This window comes from Anomalospiza imberbis, chromosome 2 (genome assembly GCF_031753505.1).
Source record: "Anomalospiza imberbis isolate Cuckoo-Finch-1a 21T00152 chromosome 2, ASM3175350v1, whole genome shotgun sequence".
NCBI lineage: Eukaryota > Metazoa > Chordata > Aves > Passeriformes > Viduidae > Anomalospiza > Anomalospiza imberbis.
This window is the reverse complement of record NC_089682.1, coordinates 7,748,185-7,761,356: the sequence shown is the minus strand read 5'-3', so window position 1 is coordinate 7,761,356 and position 13,172 is coordinate 7,748,185. Positions and strand designations below refer to the sequence as shown.

The 13,172-nt window shown below is 41.0% G+C and overlaps 1 protein-coding gene across 11 annotated transcripts in view; it reads right to left on the bottom strand.

Moving 5' to 3' along the window:
- Positions 1 to 4,688: 4,688 nt before the first annotated feature.
- Positions 4,689 to 13,172, bottom strand: part of CASK (calcium/calmodulin dependent serine protein kinase) — a 186,304-nt gene continuing 177,820 nt past the window's right edge. For all 11 annotated transcript variants that reach the window (XM_068179712.1, XM_068179717.1, XM_068179719.1 and 8 more), the window contains 2 exons: positions 11,813 to 11,896; positions 4,689 to 6,121 (listed from right to left, as the gene is read on the bottom strand). In XM_068179712.1, the coding sequence (XP_068035813.1) occupies positions 5,945 to 6,121; positions 11,813 to 11,896 (261 nt within the window). In that variant the 3' untranslated portion in view covers positions 4,689 to 5,944. The remainder of the gene's footprint in view (positions 6,122 to 11,812; positions 11,897 to 13,172) is intronic.

Below are 13,172 nucleotides of genomic sequence, written 5' to 3'. Positions count from 1 at the left end.
TAGGTGCACTTACTGTATCAGCAAGCAAAAAACACCCAAAACACTGCAAACATTTGAATATGGGAAGTGGCTTTGTATTTTATTGTGTAGCATCAGAAAAAATAGTCTCCTCTATCCTAAGCTTGTGTACTCATCCCCATGGTGTACACAGAATTTACTTCTGTTCTGTTGGTCAATGACATGCTTCCTGTTGTGCAGATATTTTGATTTATATGTGACTTTGACATAATGTGCAGCATTTTCCTCGTCAAGAGTTATGACTATCTCTGAGCTCATTAAAGGTAGAGAAGAAATTAGTCTGAGAGACAGGTTTATTAAGGAAATGAATATGCTTCACGTAAAAAAAGCAGACTTTTTATGGTGCCTGCTTTAGCTCATCCTCTGTCAATTTAGCTTATAAAAAGATAACTCTTTACTATAATAGTCAGGAAATATATATATATTTTTCTGTAGTTTTCAAAAATCCTTTTTTACCAAGTATTTTAAAGCCTGCTATTGAGTTCTAACAGCCTTCACTAAAGTTGTTGAATACTATCTGCAGTGGAAGAGAATGGGGCCAGAACTGTTTGCATCTAGGATTTCAATGCAGATTTGCAAGCACCCCTGCAAGCTCTGTTGGCATTTCCAAGCATTTCTTTAAGTAACAGCACTCTGAAATGATTTCCTCATAGAAAAGAACAAAAAATGAACAAATACTGGTTAGTCTGTGCTTTAACTTCTCTTAGTGGCTCTAGTACCTAGATTTTGGAGTATACACACCAGCTCAATGCTGCTCAGGTTGAACACCTCTTCTTCTTTGTTGTGTTTTCAAAGTCAACTGTCACGGTTTGACGCTGGCGAAATGCCAGCGCCCCCATGAAAATTCACCTCCCCGAATAAATACTGTGTGATGCGAGCAGGAACAGAGCAGAGCAGGCCCAAGCTTAAAAACAAAGGAGAAAGAACTTTATTAAGCTACTACTATGATAAAAGACACACACTAAATCCAGAATGAAAACCCCCCAAAACATTCCTCCTCCCCCCACCACAGTGAGACACAACTTGGACCCTCAATCAAGTCATCACCCTTCAGATAATCAATACTCAGTCCATCAAGGGAGAAAGGAGTCTCTCTTGCACCACAGACCCTCAGGAAACACAGTTGCCACCTCCTGTGTTTCCATGTCACACATGGAATAAAAAAATGGAGAAAAAAAATCTGCCATGGTGACACTCTCCTTTCCATGTCACAGTGCTCTCACCACCGTGCATGGACAGAAACTGCTCATAGGGCTCCTTTAAGGATGCTTTGCCAAGGACCAAAAGAAAAAACAGTTCAGCTTTTCATTTTGGGACCACAGTCCCCCCCCCCCATTTTCTTCCTCCCCTGGGGCTGAGGGTCTCAAGAACAGAGATCATCTTCTTCCTGAAGACAGAGGGCATCACCACACCCTCCTCAACTCTTCTCTGTTCACTCCATTCCTGTGCTGGCAGTTGCTGAAGCAGGTCTCTTGGCTCACCATTGCATCCCCCTTAAAATGAAGTCTGTGTTGCAGGAGAATTTGGTTCAGTCTATGGCTAACAAGAAAAGTCCAGCCACAAGCCACTCCATCATCTCCTCCCACCTAAAAATTTCTTCTTCTAACATCTCAGGTCCTGGTCGGTCTTCTCTTTCAAATAGAGGAAGAGTAATATTTTACAAAGCCTTCATTTCCCAGGAAAGGGTTTAAAGTCTCGGACTCCCAGGACGGCTGAAATCTCTGCCCAGAACTCCAACTCCCATAGCTGGGCACCTTCCCCCCCTTCTCCTTCTCCTCTGCCGGCAAATTCCAGGTGCCATCAGGTTCTCTGTCTCTTTCCCTCTGGGGGAGGGGGAACAAAGGCATCTCCGTTTCTCTCCACCCTTCCATCTGCAGGGGTCCCGCTCGGTTCCAATCCCTTCACCCCCTGGCCTACCTCGACCAGGCCACATGGCTTCCCCTGCCCCACCCAGCCCGTGGCTGGGCAGGGGAGAGTCTGCACTCTCACAACCAGAACCAAAGACAGAGTTCCCCTGGGAGTTCTTGCTTTTAACCCCCTGTGTTCTCAGAGGCGTGTCCATGCCTTCCGTGGTCACTCCAGGTGTCAATATCCAACCCCAACCACTGATTGGTTTGACTACCAACTTCCTGAGAAAATTCACTTCTGTGTCAAACCACGACATCAACTGAGTAACCCTCATGAAATTTCTGAGGCAGGTAGGGGTTTTTTCTTTTAGAGGTGAGTGCCACAGCATTGTTCTTGACCAAACCATATAAAAAGAAATCCACTGCTAAAACACATGGAAGAATTTGGGTTTAGTGATTTTTAAGAATGTCCATCTGGCAGTGGCCAGGAATCTAAACTAGGCTACCATTTCCATGCAATAATCTTACCACTCTGAGACACTGAGTAACCTAGTGAGTGTACTTTTATTAAGTAAATGGAAGCAGAGGTTAATGAACATTTATTGGACCAACTTAACACCTTGAAATCACAGGCATCAGTCAGACTGAGAGGCAGCATACTGATAAGATCAAGTTTTCTTTACAAATCTATGAGCCCCTGTACAAAAATAAAGTATAAAAGGGGCAAACAGAAACATTTGTTTCTTCCCAATCCCAGGGCTGCTTCTGATGTCACATTCAGTATAAATTTAGAGAAGTCCATGTGGCGCTCCAAATTATGCAGTGATATTTACAGTACCAGGAGGACCCTTCTCCACTTGGAGACTGAAAAAACCGACCAACTGTAACACCAGCTTTGCACCTGCACGAGCCTTCCCTATGCAGGTGAAGCTTCCAGCTGAATTTCTGCAGCCTTTTACCCTCTATGTACCACACAAACAACAGAGATGCTTCATAAGGGTCTGAGCAGGGTGGGAGGATTGGACAGACTGAGGAGTCCTGGGCTTGCTCTGTCTGGGACTGTGCTGAAATCTGCTCATGGAGCTCACTGCGTGCTGTGGATCTGCTGTACTTAAAGCCTAGGCAGGGTTTCCAATTTAATCTTTTGCTACTGAAGGTTCCTCCAAGGAAAACAGACTGTGGTAAAGAGGAGGCAAGACAGGATGCTAACTGTGTGCTTTACAGTTTTTGTCTCTTGATGAAAGGTTATACAGTGAGAATAAAAGAAACAAAACTCCCCAGGTCAATCGTTCTACTGTGTAGCATTAACTGAATGGTAGCTCCACTTAAGAGAAGAAAAGGTATTAGCTACATCAAATCACTACTTATTGTCATGTACATAAGGCAGAAGCACCCTCATGGGCCTTGTGAGATTTCTTTCCTTATGAGCTGGATACACAGAACTCCAAGAAATTCACATTAACAGAGTCAAAAGTGTAGTTAAAACATTTATGATAGACTATACTCAAATTATCAAAATTACTTTACCTGTTTAATGCCATAAACATTTGAGATGAAAAACGTTTCACTGAAGTCAGACACCAATGCTCACCAGAGAGGTTTGTATTTCTAACACCAGAAACACTCTGCTGCTTGATTTTCAGTAGGTCTTCCCATCTTTGTGCTTTGCTGGGAAAAGAGGTAGTTCTGAGAGTGAATGAACCTGTCACTTCCGTGAGCTCAGCCAGTGTGGACTCACCACTGCAACAGCTGCCTACAGGACACCAGCTACAGTTCACCCAGGACTAAACAACACACCCACTTGAAAAATTACCTCTTACTCACTAAGTAGTTCACAGTTTGCACCATCCCCTTCTTGTGGGGCTAAACCCAGAACAGATGAGCACCTACAACTCCTCTGACAGCCCCCTCACTTCCCTCCATGTGAGGCCCACGCTGACTCTCTCATCCATTACTTCCCACGAAACTACAAACTCAAGGGACTCAGGTACAGCTCTTGTTTTGGGATGCAGCCACAGAACTGTGATTCCAGCTGTGGCACTAAGGGCATTCAGCAGGTGGGGTAAAGTGATGGATGAATTTCCCTTCCGTGGGCTGCAAGCCAGGCTGTGAATGCTGCAGGAAATAAACAGCTCTGCCTGCCCTGGCTGGGTGGGAGGAGGCAAAGCCAGACTGACATTTCAGCTGTGGATTTTCAAGAATTGTAAACATATTTGACCACCCACAATATTTGACCACTGCAGAAGTAGTAGGCAGGAGAAAATTAGCAATAGGATTACCCTTGTGGGAAAGATTCGACCTTGAGAACCCTTTTCTGATTGCACGTGCAATGGTCCCAAACTACTGGACCAGCCCACAGACCAACTCCAGCTGCAAGTTCCGCTTTGAGGAAAAATCCTGCATCGCTGTATCATTTTAATATAAACACTAAAATTCACACTGTACAACAGCACAGCCAACCAAACTCAGAGAAGTCATTTTAAAGAACAGTGTGCTTCTGACACCTAAACAGAGGTGGCAATGCCTCCTGCCTTTAACCATTTTCAGAGAAAATGCAAATCATGTGGGCCAGTGAGAGCCCAAAGACAGAAAATGAAGTGCCAGGTCCGTCCATGGTTACACTTTCTTAGTTGGCTCTGCCCTAATTCCAACTTTGTGGAAGGAAGCCTGTGCTGATCCAGAAGGAGCAGAGCCCCTGGGACAGACTGCAGGCTGTGTCCCTACAAAGGCTTCCCTTAAGGACTTTAAGACACTTTTCCTCACTGCATGAGTCACTGATTTACTCCAGAAACTCCCTGTGATGAAATGAAGCACCCAAAAGCATTTAATTGTTGAACACATAAAAGGAAGTATATTTAAAATAAAAAAAAAATTGGTCAGACTGTAGAGTCAGTTACCATTTTTAAAGGAATTTACAGGGCTGTTGTAGATGAGTCTTTTGGAATAATCAGTTTATCGCAATGTCTAAACTGGTTTCTTCATTGCACAGTATTTTCTTTTAAAATGTGTGCATCTTTAAACAATTACATACATATTAAAAATCAGCATTTCTTTGCTTCAACTTAATTAAAACGTTAATACTCTCAGACAACACAGATCTGAAATGGTGAAACCAGTAATTGCCCCCTCCCACCTTACAACAAATTAAATTGAGACAAAATTACAAACACATTTCACTACATGATTATTATTAATAAAAATCAGTTTTTCTTTTTTTTTTCTTTTTTTTTAGAAAGTTGCCCAAAATGCAAGGGATGTGCATAGGTTTACAACTTAGTCAGAATAATATTTTGCTTTATTCCCTTGGGTACGTGTTCCCATGAACGGAATGTACTTTGCTGTAGATTACAGGTTTTATCAACACAGATACACCAACGGCATGAACGCTTGCGACTGTCCACATGCATTAAGAGTCAAGACCCAATTTCAAATTTCTAAAACTTTTACAGAGTTCTTCAAAGAGACAGTATCACATTATCTGGATGTTACACAAAAATACTTAAAAATACTATCCTAGGAGAAAAAAAAACGTGAAAAAAAAGGCCTTTAAAATTTATGAATTTGTTTTGTAACCACTAGACTAATTACTTCAAATAAATAAAGGAAAGCAAAGTATTCCAATCCATAAAATCAGACTCTAAAAAGCATGTAGTGTTCCACCCCCAAGTTAAGGTAACAGAATCATATTATTATTACTATTAAAATAGATTATAGAAAGCAGCATCTATTTTGTGCAGTTTTTAGGGGCCCTCGAAATAAAAAGCTATGATTTCCAAAAATATAACATTCCAAAAGACTGAATAGTACATATATTTAAAGATAGATTTTATTAAAGTTTAGGAGAAATTATTAAAAAAAAAGATACTGTCTCTTTAAATTAGTGTTTCATCTTTTTTTTCCCTCCTCCTATCTATTCGGACATGACAATAATTATATTTTAGGTCACACTACATCTAGGTAGTCTCTAGGGGCCAAGACCTGTTGACACAAGGTCAATAACGAAGAGGTTTTCCATGTATGAGGTGGTTCCCAGGAATGACAGATTTTTTATTTTTCTCCTTAATTCTCCCATTCCCGGTCTAGTAGACCCAGGAGACCGGGACCCACTGGGAGGCTGTACACACAAGCTCGATGGCTTCCTCCAGGTGCCTGATGGTTTCATCAATCTCATTGTTGATAATTGTTAGGTCAAAGTAGTGTGCATATGTTCTCTGTAAGATTTCGGACTCCTTCTGCAGGCGCTGAAGGGATTCATCCTGTGCGGCATCCAGGAGAGAAAACGGGAGAAAAGAAAAGTTGGATTGTTTCGTGCTCTTCCACAACAGCTTCTCAGCTGAGAAGGAAATGGGTTAAAAGGTCTCAGGGAGCCGAGGTGCTTTAGCTCTCCCACCTACAGCTATGGGAATCACACGGGAGAAAGGGCACAGTTTCCCTGTGAAGCTGACACTCCAACAGCACTCGGTTATTGACGTTCTTGGAGACAAAACACAGCTCTAGAGTTAAAAAAGCAAGGTAGAGGATGGAAGCTTGGAAAAGCAGCAATGGAGACCACACGTGAATAAATCAGACCGGGTGCACAAGTAAGAGCTATTGGGCCTATGTCCCAGTGAGAAATGGGAGGAGGGGGAGAGGCTGTCAGGTATCAGCTGTTCCCACTTTTAGTAATGTTTTCTGTTCCACACCAATCCTCTGGGTCTGCTTCCTTTAATGACAATTTACTGATACGGAAGTTCTCACTCTACATCACTCCTCTTGGTTTCTATCTCAGAGCAGGGCATTTCCAGCCCCTCTCAGTGGGAGATCCTGGAGATGAACCAGGGCAGCCTGGACATCAGACCTTTGTTAGTGAGGTGTGCCTGCCTGAGGCAGCTGGATGAAAAAGGCTTCTTCCCAGGGTTCTGCAGCAATTTTAAGTTTGAATTCTCTTCCTGCAGATTTTCTTATGAGTTAAAAAAACCCCAACAAACCCATCTGCTGGTTTGCTGGTTTTTTACCCATTTCAAGGTTTTCAGGAACCTTGAAAAAGCCAAAGGAAAGCAATCAAGTCTTTCCTGTCCCACAGGTTTGCGGTGGATTTGGTGCAAAATGATTCCTGCTGCTCTGCTGTATCCATGGGCTGACTCTACTTGATCAATCAGCTGGGACACACTTTTCTAAACAGAGTTTTAGGCTGCAGAAGTACAGACACAGTGCCCACAGCTTTGTCACTAGAAATTCTTCTGGAAACAGATTTTTATCCGGTTGTTAAGATGACCTCCACCTTTATTTTTTTTCTGTTTCATCTTCCCAAATATTTGTAATTACAGTGACAAGTAGCTGTGGAACAAGAGCTTTCAGGTCCCCTCAAGGAAACAACCTGCTCTGAGACAGTTCTCCTTCCCTGCAGCAATGAAACCAGCCACTTCTGGAGGAGAAGTTCTCATCCAGAGTTACAGTTCTGCTTCTCCCCAGAAACTGCAGCCTCAAATGGGGAGGGGGCTGTGCGGTGTGGTTGTCTTCACTTGAAAATTATTACAAATTCCCTTCCAAGTAAGGCAAATACTCCTCGCATGCATTTCTGTACAACGGATGTTCCCTGTATGGGCCATTATGCACCACCAGCAACTCCTGGAACTTCTGTAGAAAATTCCAGTGTGTGCAAATTTAATTTATGCTATTAAAAAAGAGACCAATGTGGATCAATACTAGTATTAAATATTTTTGTAGATTATTTCATATGTCCCAGTGTCTTTAAGCCAAAACCCTACTTAGGTGAACTTCCAACTTCTCAGAGATTCCAGAAGAGACATCAATTTGTATCAGCTGAGCATCAAACCTTTCCTGCTTAAATTAACCTACAAAGGAAGGTCAATAACTTGTCACGCAGACTATTTGCAATGCTTTAAATGTATCTAGCTAAGATTAATTTTGTATTTATAGTCTGTCTTGTCCAAATCATAGTGCACCTTGAAAATAGTTTTGATCTCATGACACAGGGCTAACAGTACCTGAGCAGCCCCTAGAAGCCCTAGAACTGTTAAGTCCTTATGCAGATTTTGAATAATTATTCAGATTTCCCATCAATGTTACTTTAACCTACAGATATGGGCTTTTCTCACTACAGCATCTATCCTACTGTGACTGACAATGAAAATCTGAAAATCTTACAGCTATCTCATCGTAAAAAAAGTGAGCTGGTAAAGCTTACCTTGCACACACAAAGGTTCCACAAAACTAAGTGTTTCAAAATTTCATTAAATTTCAGTATTTTTCTGACTTAGCTTTTGCTAGATCCAACTTTACTGGGATCAAAGTGGTCTTTATTTTGGAATATCTAAATTTCCCAGCCTGCTGGAAATGTAAATCATTACTTATTTCATATACTTTAATGGGCAGTAGTAAATTTGGGATAGGCCATTGCAATAAGGTTCAAATAGGTTCAAACTTTCCTAAGCTCAGCAAAAGGAAGAGATCAAAGCTCTTGATTTTTGTTTCATTCTGGAACTAACTTTCACCTGTGTTTGTGATAAGAGTATCTATTTGTACATGTCAGACTTGGCTGTTTTCTCTGAGTCTGCAAGACTTAAATACCAAAATTCATCTTTGAAGCTAGCTGTAATCAAAGTATTTGCTGTAGTAAGTTCCTCTCAATTTCCCTAAAATGTCTTCATTAAATTTCGCATACTGAACATCCCAACTTATGTTCCAAGAAGGAAATTCTTCAGCAGTTGTGCTCTCAATAGTGTCAAGAAAGAAGATATTTATCAAAATGTTCAGTGAACTGCAGACAAACGAATGGCCACAACCTCAGAAATTAACATTTGGAAGCACAACATCTGCATTTCCTTCTTCCCTCAGCTCTCAATAGGAATTTTTGTGGGTCTAGCTGCAGTCTGTCCATTATTGGATCAGACTTTTTCTTCCTAATTCAATTCACTTTCCCAATCTCTCCTTTTCCACCATAGCTGAAAGTAGTGAAACGTGGCTTTGTCCATGAAATACCCCATGTCCATAAAGGCCACCAGTGGCATCTTCACTCTCTGAGGGCTGGGTTTTTTTGGCCTGAAAGTACATAGAACAACAGCTACCACCACTTGTGCAAATCAAAGCCCAGCCCAAAAAATTACTAATATTCCCTTCTAAGGCTGTGGACAATGTGTAAACACCATCAGGCCTTTGCCAGTTTTGCTTTAACAGAAATAAATTCACAATTTAAACAGCTGGTGAGCTCCACACTTCCTAAGAAAAATTATTCTTTGGCTGTAGGAAGGGAGGAAGCACAGCTAAAAGTCTGAAGAATTTGGCTCAATAAGGTTTACATCAAACAAATGGAGCCTGTGATCTTTTTGCTGCTGTCTGGGCAAAGGAGGTAGGAACAGCTGGAGGAAAGAGGAACTACCCCAAGGTTTTCTGATGCACTCTCTCCTCTGTTTTAGCACAACAACCACCAGATTTAAGCTTCCTCTGTGATTAGACAGGTGGGTGCACTGTGGGAGATTCCCTGTATGATTTACATTGGTCTTGTGCTTTGCAGGACTGCTCAGGGTGCACTGCTATATTCACTGCAAAGGATAATATTTTGTCTCCTGATTCTTGCTGTGTGGGCCTCGGTTCCTGAGACATTTTGTGTGGTCTTTGATAGGCTACAGTGTCTCAAGAGACATTGCTAGGATCAGGCCTCTGCACTGGTTTTACCACAAAGTTCAGCTATACATCTGTAAGAGCAGAATTTTTACTCGAAAGCTTCTCGTTTTGCTAGCAGATAATTTTAGTGCAGATATCAAAAGTCATTATTATATCAAATTTTGACTCCAATGGCAAAAGTAATGTTGAATAGGAACAAGCATATCTACATTCTAGAACTACTGCAATAACCAGGACTACCTTGTGAGCCCCTAGCTGGTACTTACAGGCAGTTTTCTGCACCATTTTGGCAGCTATGTACAATTAGTACGAATGCAGGAAAATGAAAAGAAAAGCAAAGATGAATTTTAAGAAAACATGGGAAGGGAAAAAAGGGACAGTCATTACAGAAGTGCTCTCAAAAAGTGCAAGTAGAATAAAACAAAGCAGGGCAAGAGGATCAACAGAAAAGGACACTCATTATGCAAATGAACCTTTCAAAAAGGAAGCATGAATGGGAAATAGGAAGCACACACTCCTCACCCTTGTTTGCTGCCCTGCAGGCTGCTGAAGACAGACACACTTTGCTTATCTGCCCAGAAAACCTTGGAAAACAGGATTCTGTGTGTGGGTAAGGGCTGTTGCTATTACCATTGCCTGCCCCTCCATTTCCTTAACTTTGATTGATTAATAAGCTAGCATGTTTTGTAAGTGTGGCCTTGCCTCAGCAATTCATGTGACTGGGTGAAACCCTGCAGGCACAGAGATTTTTGTCACAGGAGCTTAAAATGGGTTTTACAGCACAAACACAATATTTTACTTCCACTAATTCTTTGGCATGAAGTACTTCCCCACCACTACTGTAAAAGACACATTTCTGTTCTCTTCCCAGTGTACGAGGGAAAATTTCTCCCTCACATGAACTGTCCCAAGTATCTCTGTATTACATCCTACAGCTGGAAGACAAAAATTTAAGTACCACTGGCAGATGAGTGAGGCCAAGGAAAGACTATCTGGGAGCTGAGGCAGGTATGGAGGCAACAAACCTGAGCATTTGTGTAATTTTACAGGGCACCTGATGCAATGCTATTTATTTACACAAAGGAAAATTCAGTGTAGATGAAAAAATTCTAGTATTTTATCCAGACTGTACTGATTCACAGCATCACACCAGCAGTTACATGAAGTGTCACTTCATAGGAAGTTGTGCTGTGCTCAGGGATCTTGGTTCTTACACTCTTGGGTTCTACCATGAGGATGTGGGTCCCTAAGACACTGTGAAATGACATAATGCTGTGAAAGTGGACAGAGCCATCTTCCCCCTCCTGTCCCTCTTTCACAGCTTGTTCTAGCACTGGTGCTTAAAAATTGACAAAACTCCAACTTAGAGCTGGAGTAGCTCACTAAAGCATCACAGTGAACTAGCAGAATGCCTCAGCTGTCAGTAAAATTCCGGCCTGAGGCCAAAATTCTTCACTTTCCACTTTTGATTTGAATTATCATTCAGGTTATTTGCATTTAAATATGCTTGTCTTGCTCCTTTCTTTCCTGCTAGCCTATGCAGTGATGCCATAGCTTCATGCTTATAATACTGTAATTACATTTCTATAGAAATCTGCTGTAGTGACACAGCTTCTGACTTTGTGTTTTGATGATCAAAGAGACATCTAGGATATTTGGAACAGATTCATGATCAAATCCAACAGAATAAATACTTTAATATCATGGTCTAGGGAAGACTGAGCAAATTAAGTGTTTGTGAAAATGGAGCTTGTGTTAGTGTCAGCTAAATCCAGAATTGCTTGGTATCCTTGAAATCAGCAGCAATCTGCAGAGCAGATACCCTATACAGAGTAGGAAATGTATGCTGTGGACCTCCATGAATACTTAGCATCATTCCACAAGCAATTACCCCTTGGGTAAAAGATTCCAATTCTTAGAGGACAGTTGTCAAAATGAACAAGCCTATTTCTGATACATATTTGCTGTGCAGGGAAAATGCTAAAGCTAAAGGTGGGATCAGTGCTGGCATTCCAACCCACAATTGAGTAATTTGCGCCGATGATTTGGAAATGGATCTCTGAGCTGCAGCAGGGAATGAAATACAAGAATATGTACTTTTATCATATAGCACATGGATCCTTCCTCTTGAAGCCCACATTTTGAATTATTGGTTTTATTTTAAAAAATAAATGTATGCCAATCAACTTAATAAAGCTGTTACTCAATTATTTTTCTGCCTCTTAATTTACAGACAAGGAAACAATTGAAGAGTATGATTTGCACATTTGAATCTCATCCTTAATTCTGTCTCTGCCAGGACATCAGATTGCAACGTGCCATACCTCATTAATGCCTGGGGTAATTGTAGGTGCAGCAATAAAAACAACAAAAGGAGCAAACTCTGCAGTTCTCAGGACCTTCAATGCCTAGGGGAAAAAAAAAAATCAGATACTTTAGAGGAAACCTCCAACAATCAATGTGAAGTAAGTTTAGTCACACAAACAAAAGACACAAATTCACGATCTACCAATGCTGGATTTGTTTTTAACTGAATTGGAGTCAAGATCTTAGCAATACAGACACCTATCTTTCTCTATTATTTTATATTTTTGGTGGTCAAAACATGTATTTATCCTTAATTAAAGGGAGTTTATGAGACAGTAAAAGCATTACCATTTTCAGAGTGCCTCTCCCCATACAGTCTCAAAGAGTGTGAAATTGTTTATATTTAAACTGACTGATGAAATGCCATGTAAAAAAAAAATCAGTTATGCCATAAATAGGGAAAAGAACCAACTGTGTTTTAGAATATTGATTAGAGTATAAATTTTATTATTATAAATTATTTTTTTAAAAGATGAAAATGTGATGTGAGAGGTTTGAAGTGTTTAAAAATTGAACATAGCACTAAATGCAGTAAATACAGCTCCAATCTCCTGAACCAAATCTGTGCAAAAGCAAAGAGTTCTCATTAAAGAGTTGCCTTAATGAACTGAGTGACACAGAGCTGCCATATGTGACACTCTGTCACAGATCTGGGCTCGACTGAAGTGCAGGACAGTGGGTTAAACACCTCAGCTGAACTCAGAGGGATGGACAAGATAAAGTCAGGCTGCTAAAGGTCACTCTGGTTTTGCTCTTTCGATTTCCTGTCTTCTCCAAAGCCTTTTCTTTTTAAAGAAACCAACAAAACAAACCCCCCATAATCCACCCTTTCTTTGAGCTGAAAGGTTTTCATCTCTGCTGCCACCAACAGGAATCACCTCTGCCAACCTGCTCCAAACGAGACAAACCCCATAACTGAAATGCAAGAAAACCCCTAAGAGTGCCCGAGGGAGAACAGGCATTTGGTGTAAGACAACCAGGAATAAATCCACAAACAGGATGGCCTCAATGAGCTGAGATGGATGAATGAGGAAGCTGGTTAGCAAATTGGCTTGCTGGACACGAGCTGGAGGAAATGTGGCAAAGGCAGCTGTTACCAAATGTAAATATATTCTAACAAAGATTAAAATCTCTTCTGAGAATCCTATTCTGAGAATTCTGAGCTCTTGAATTATGCATATTGAAAAAGTTTATCAAGAGAGTTTGCTGTTAACAGCTGCTCCATTTGAACTAATTATAAATGTTGCTCTCCCTGAATGCTGTTAAATGTGGGGTTTTATTTTTAAGAACACCACCACACCATTGTACTCTTAACTG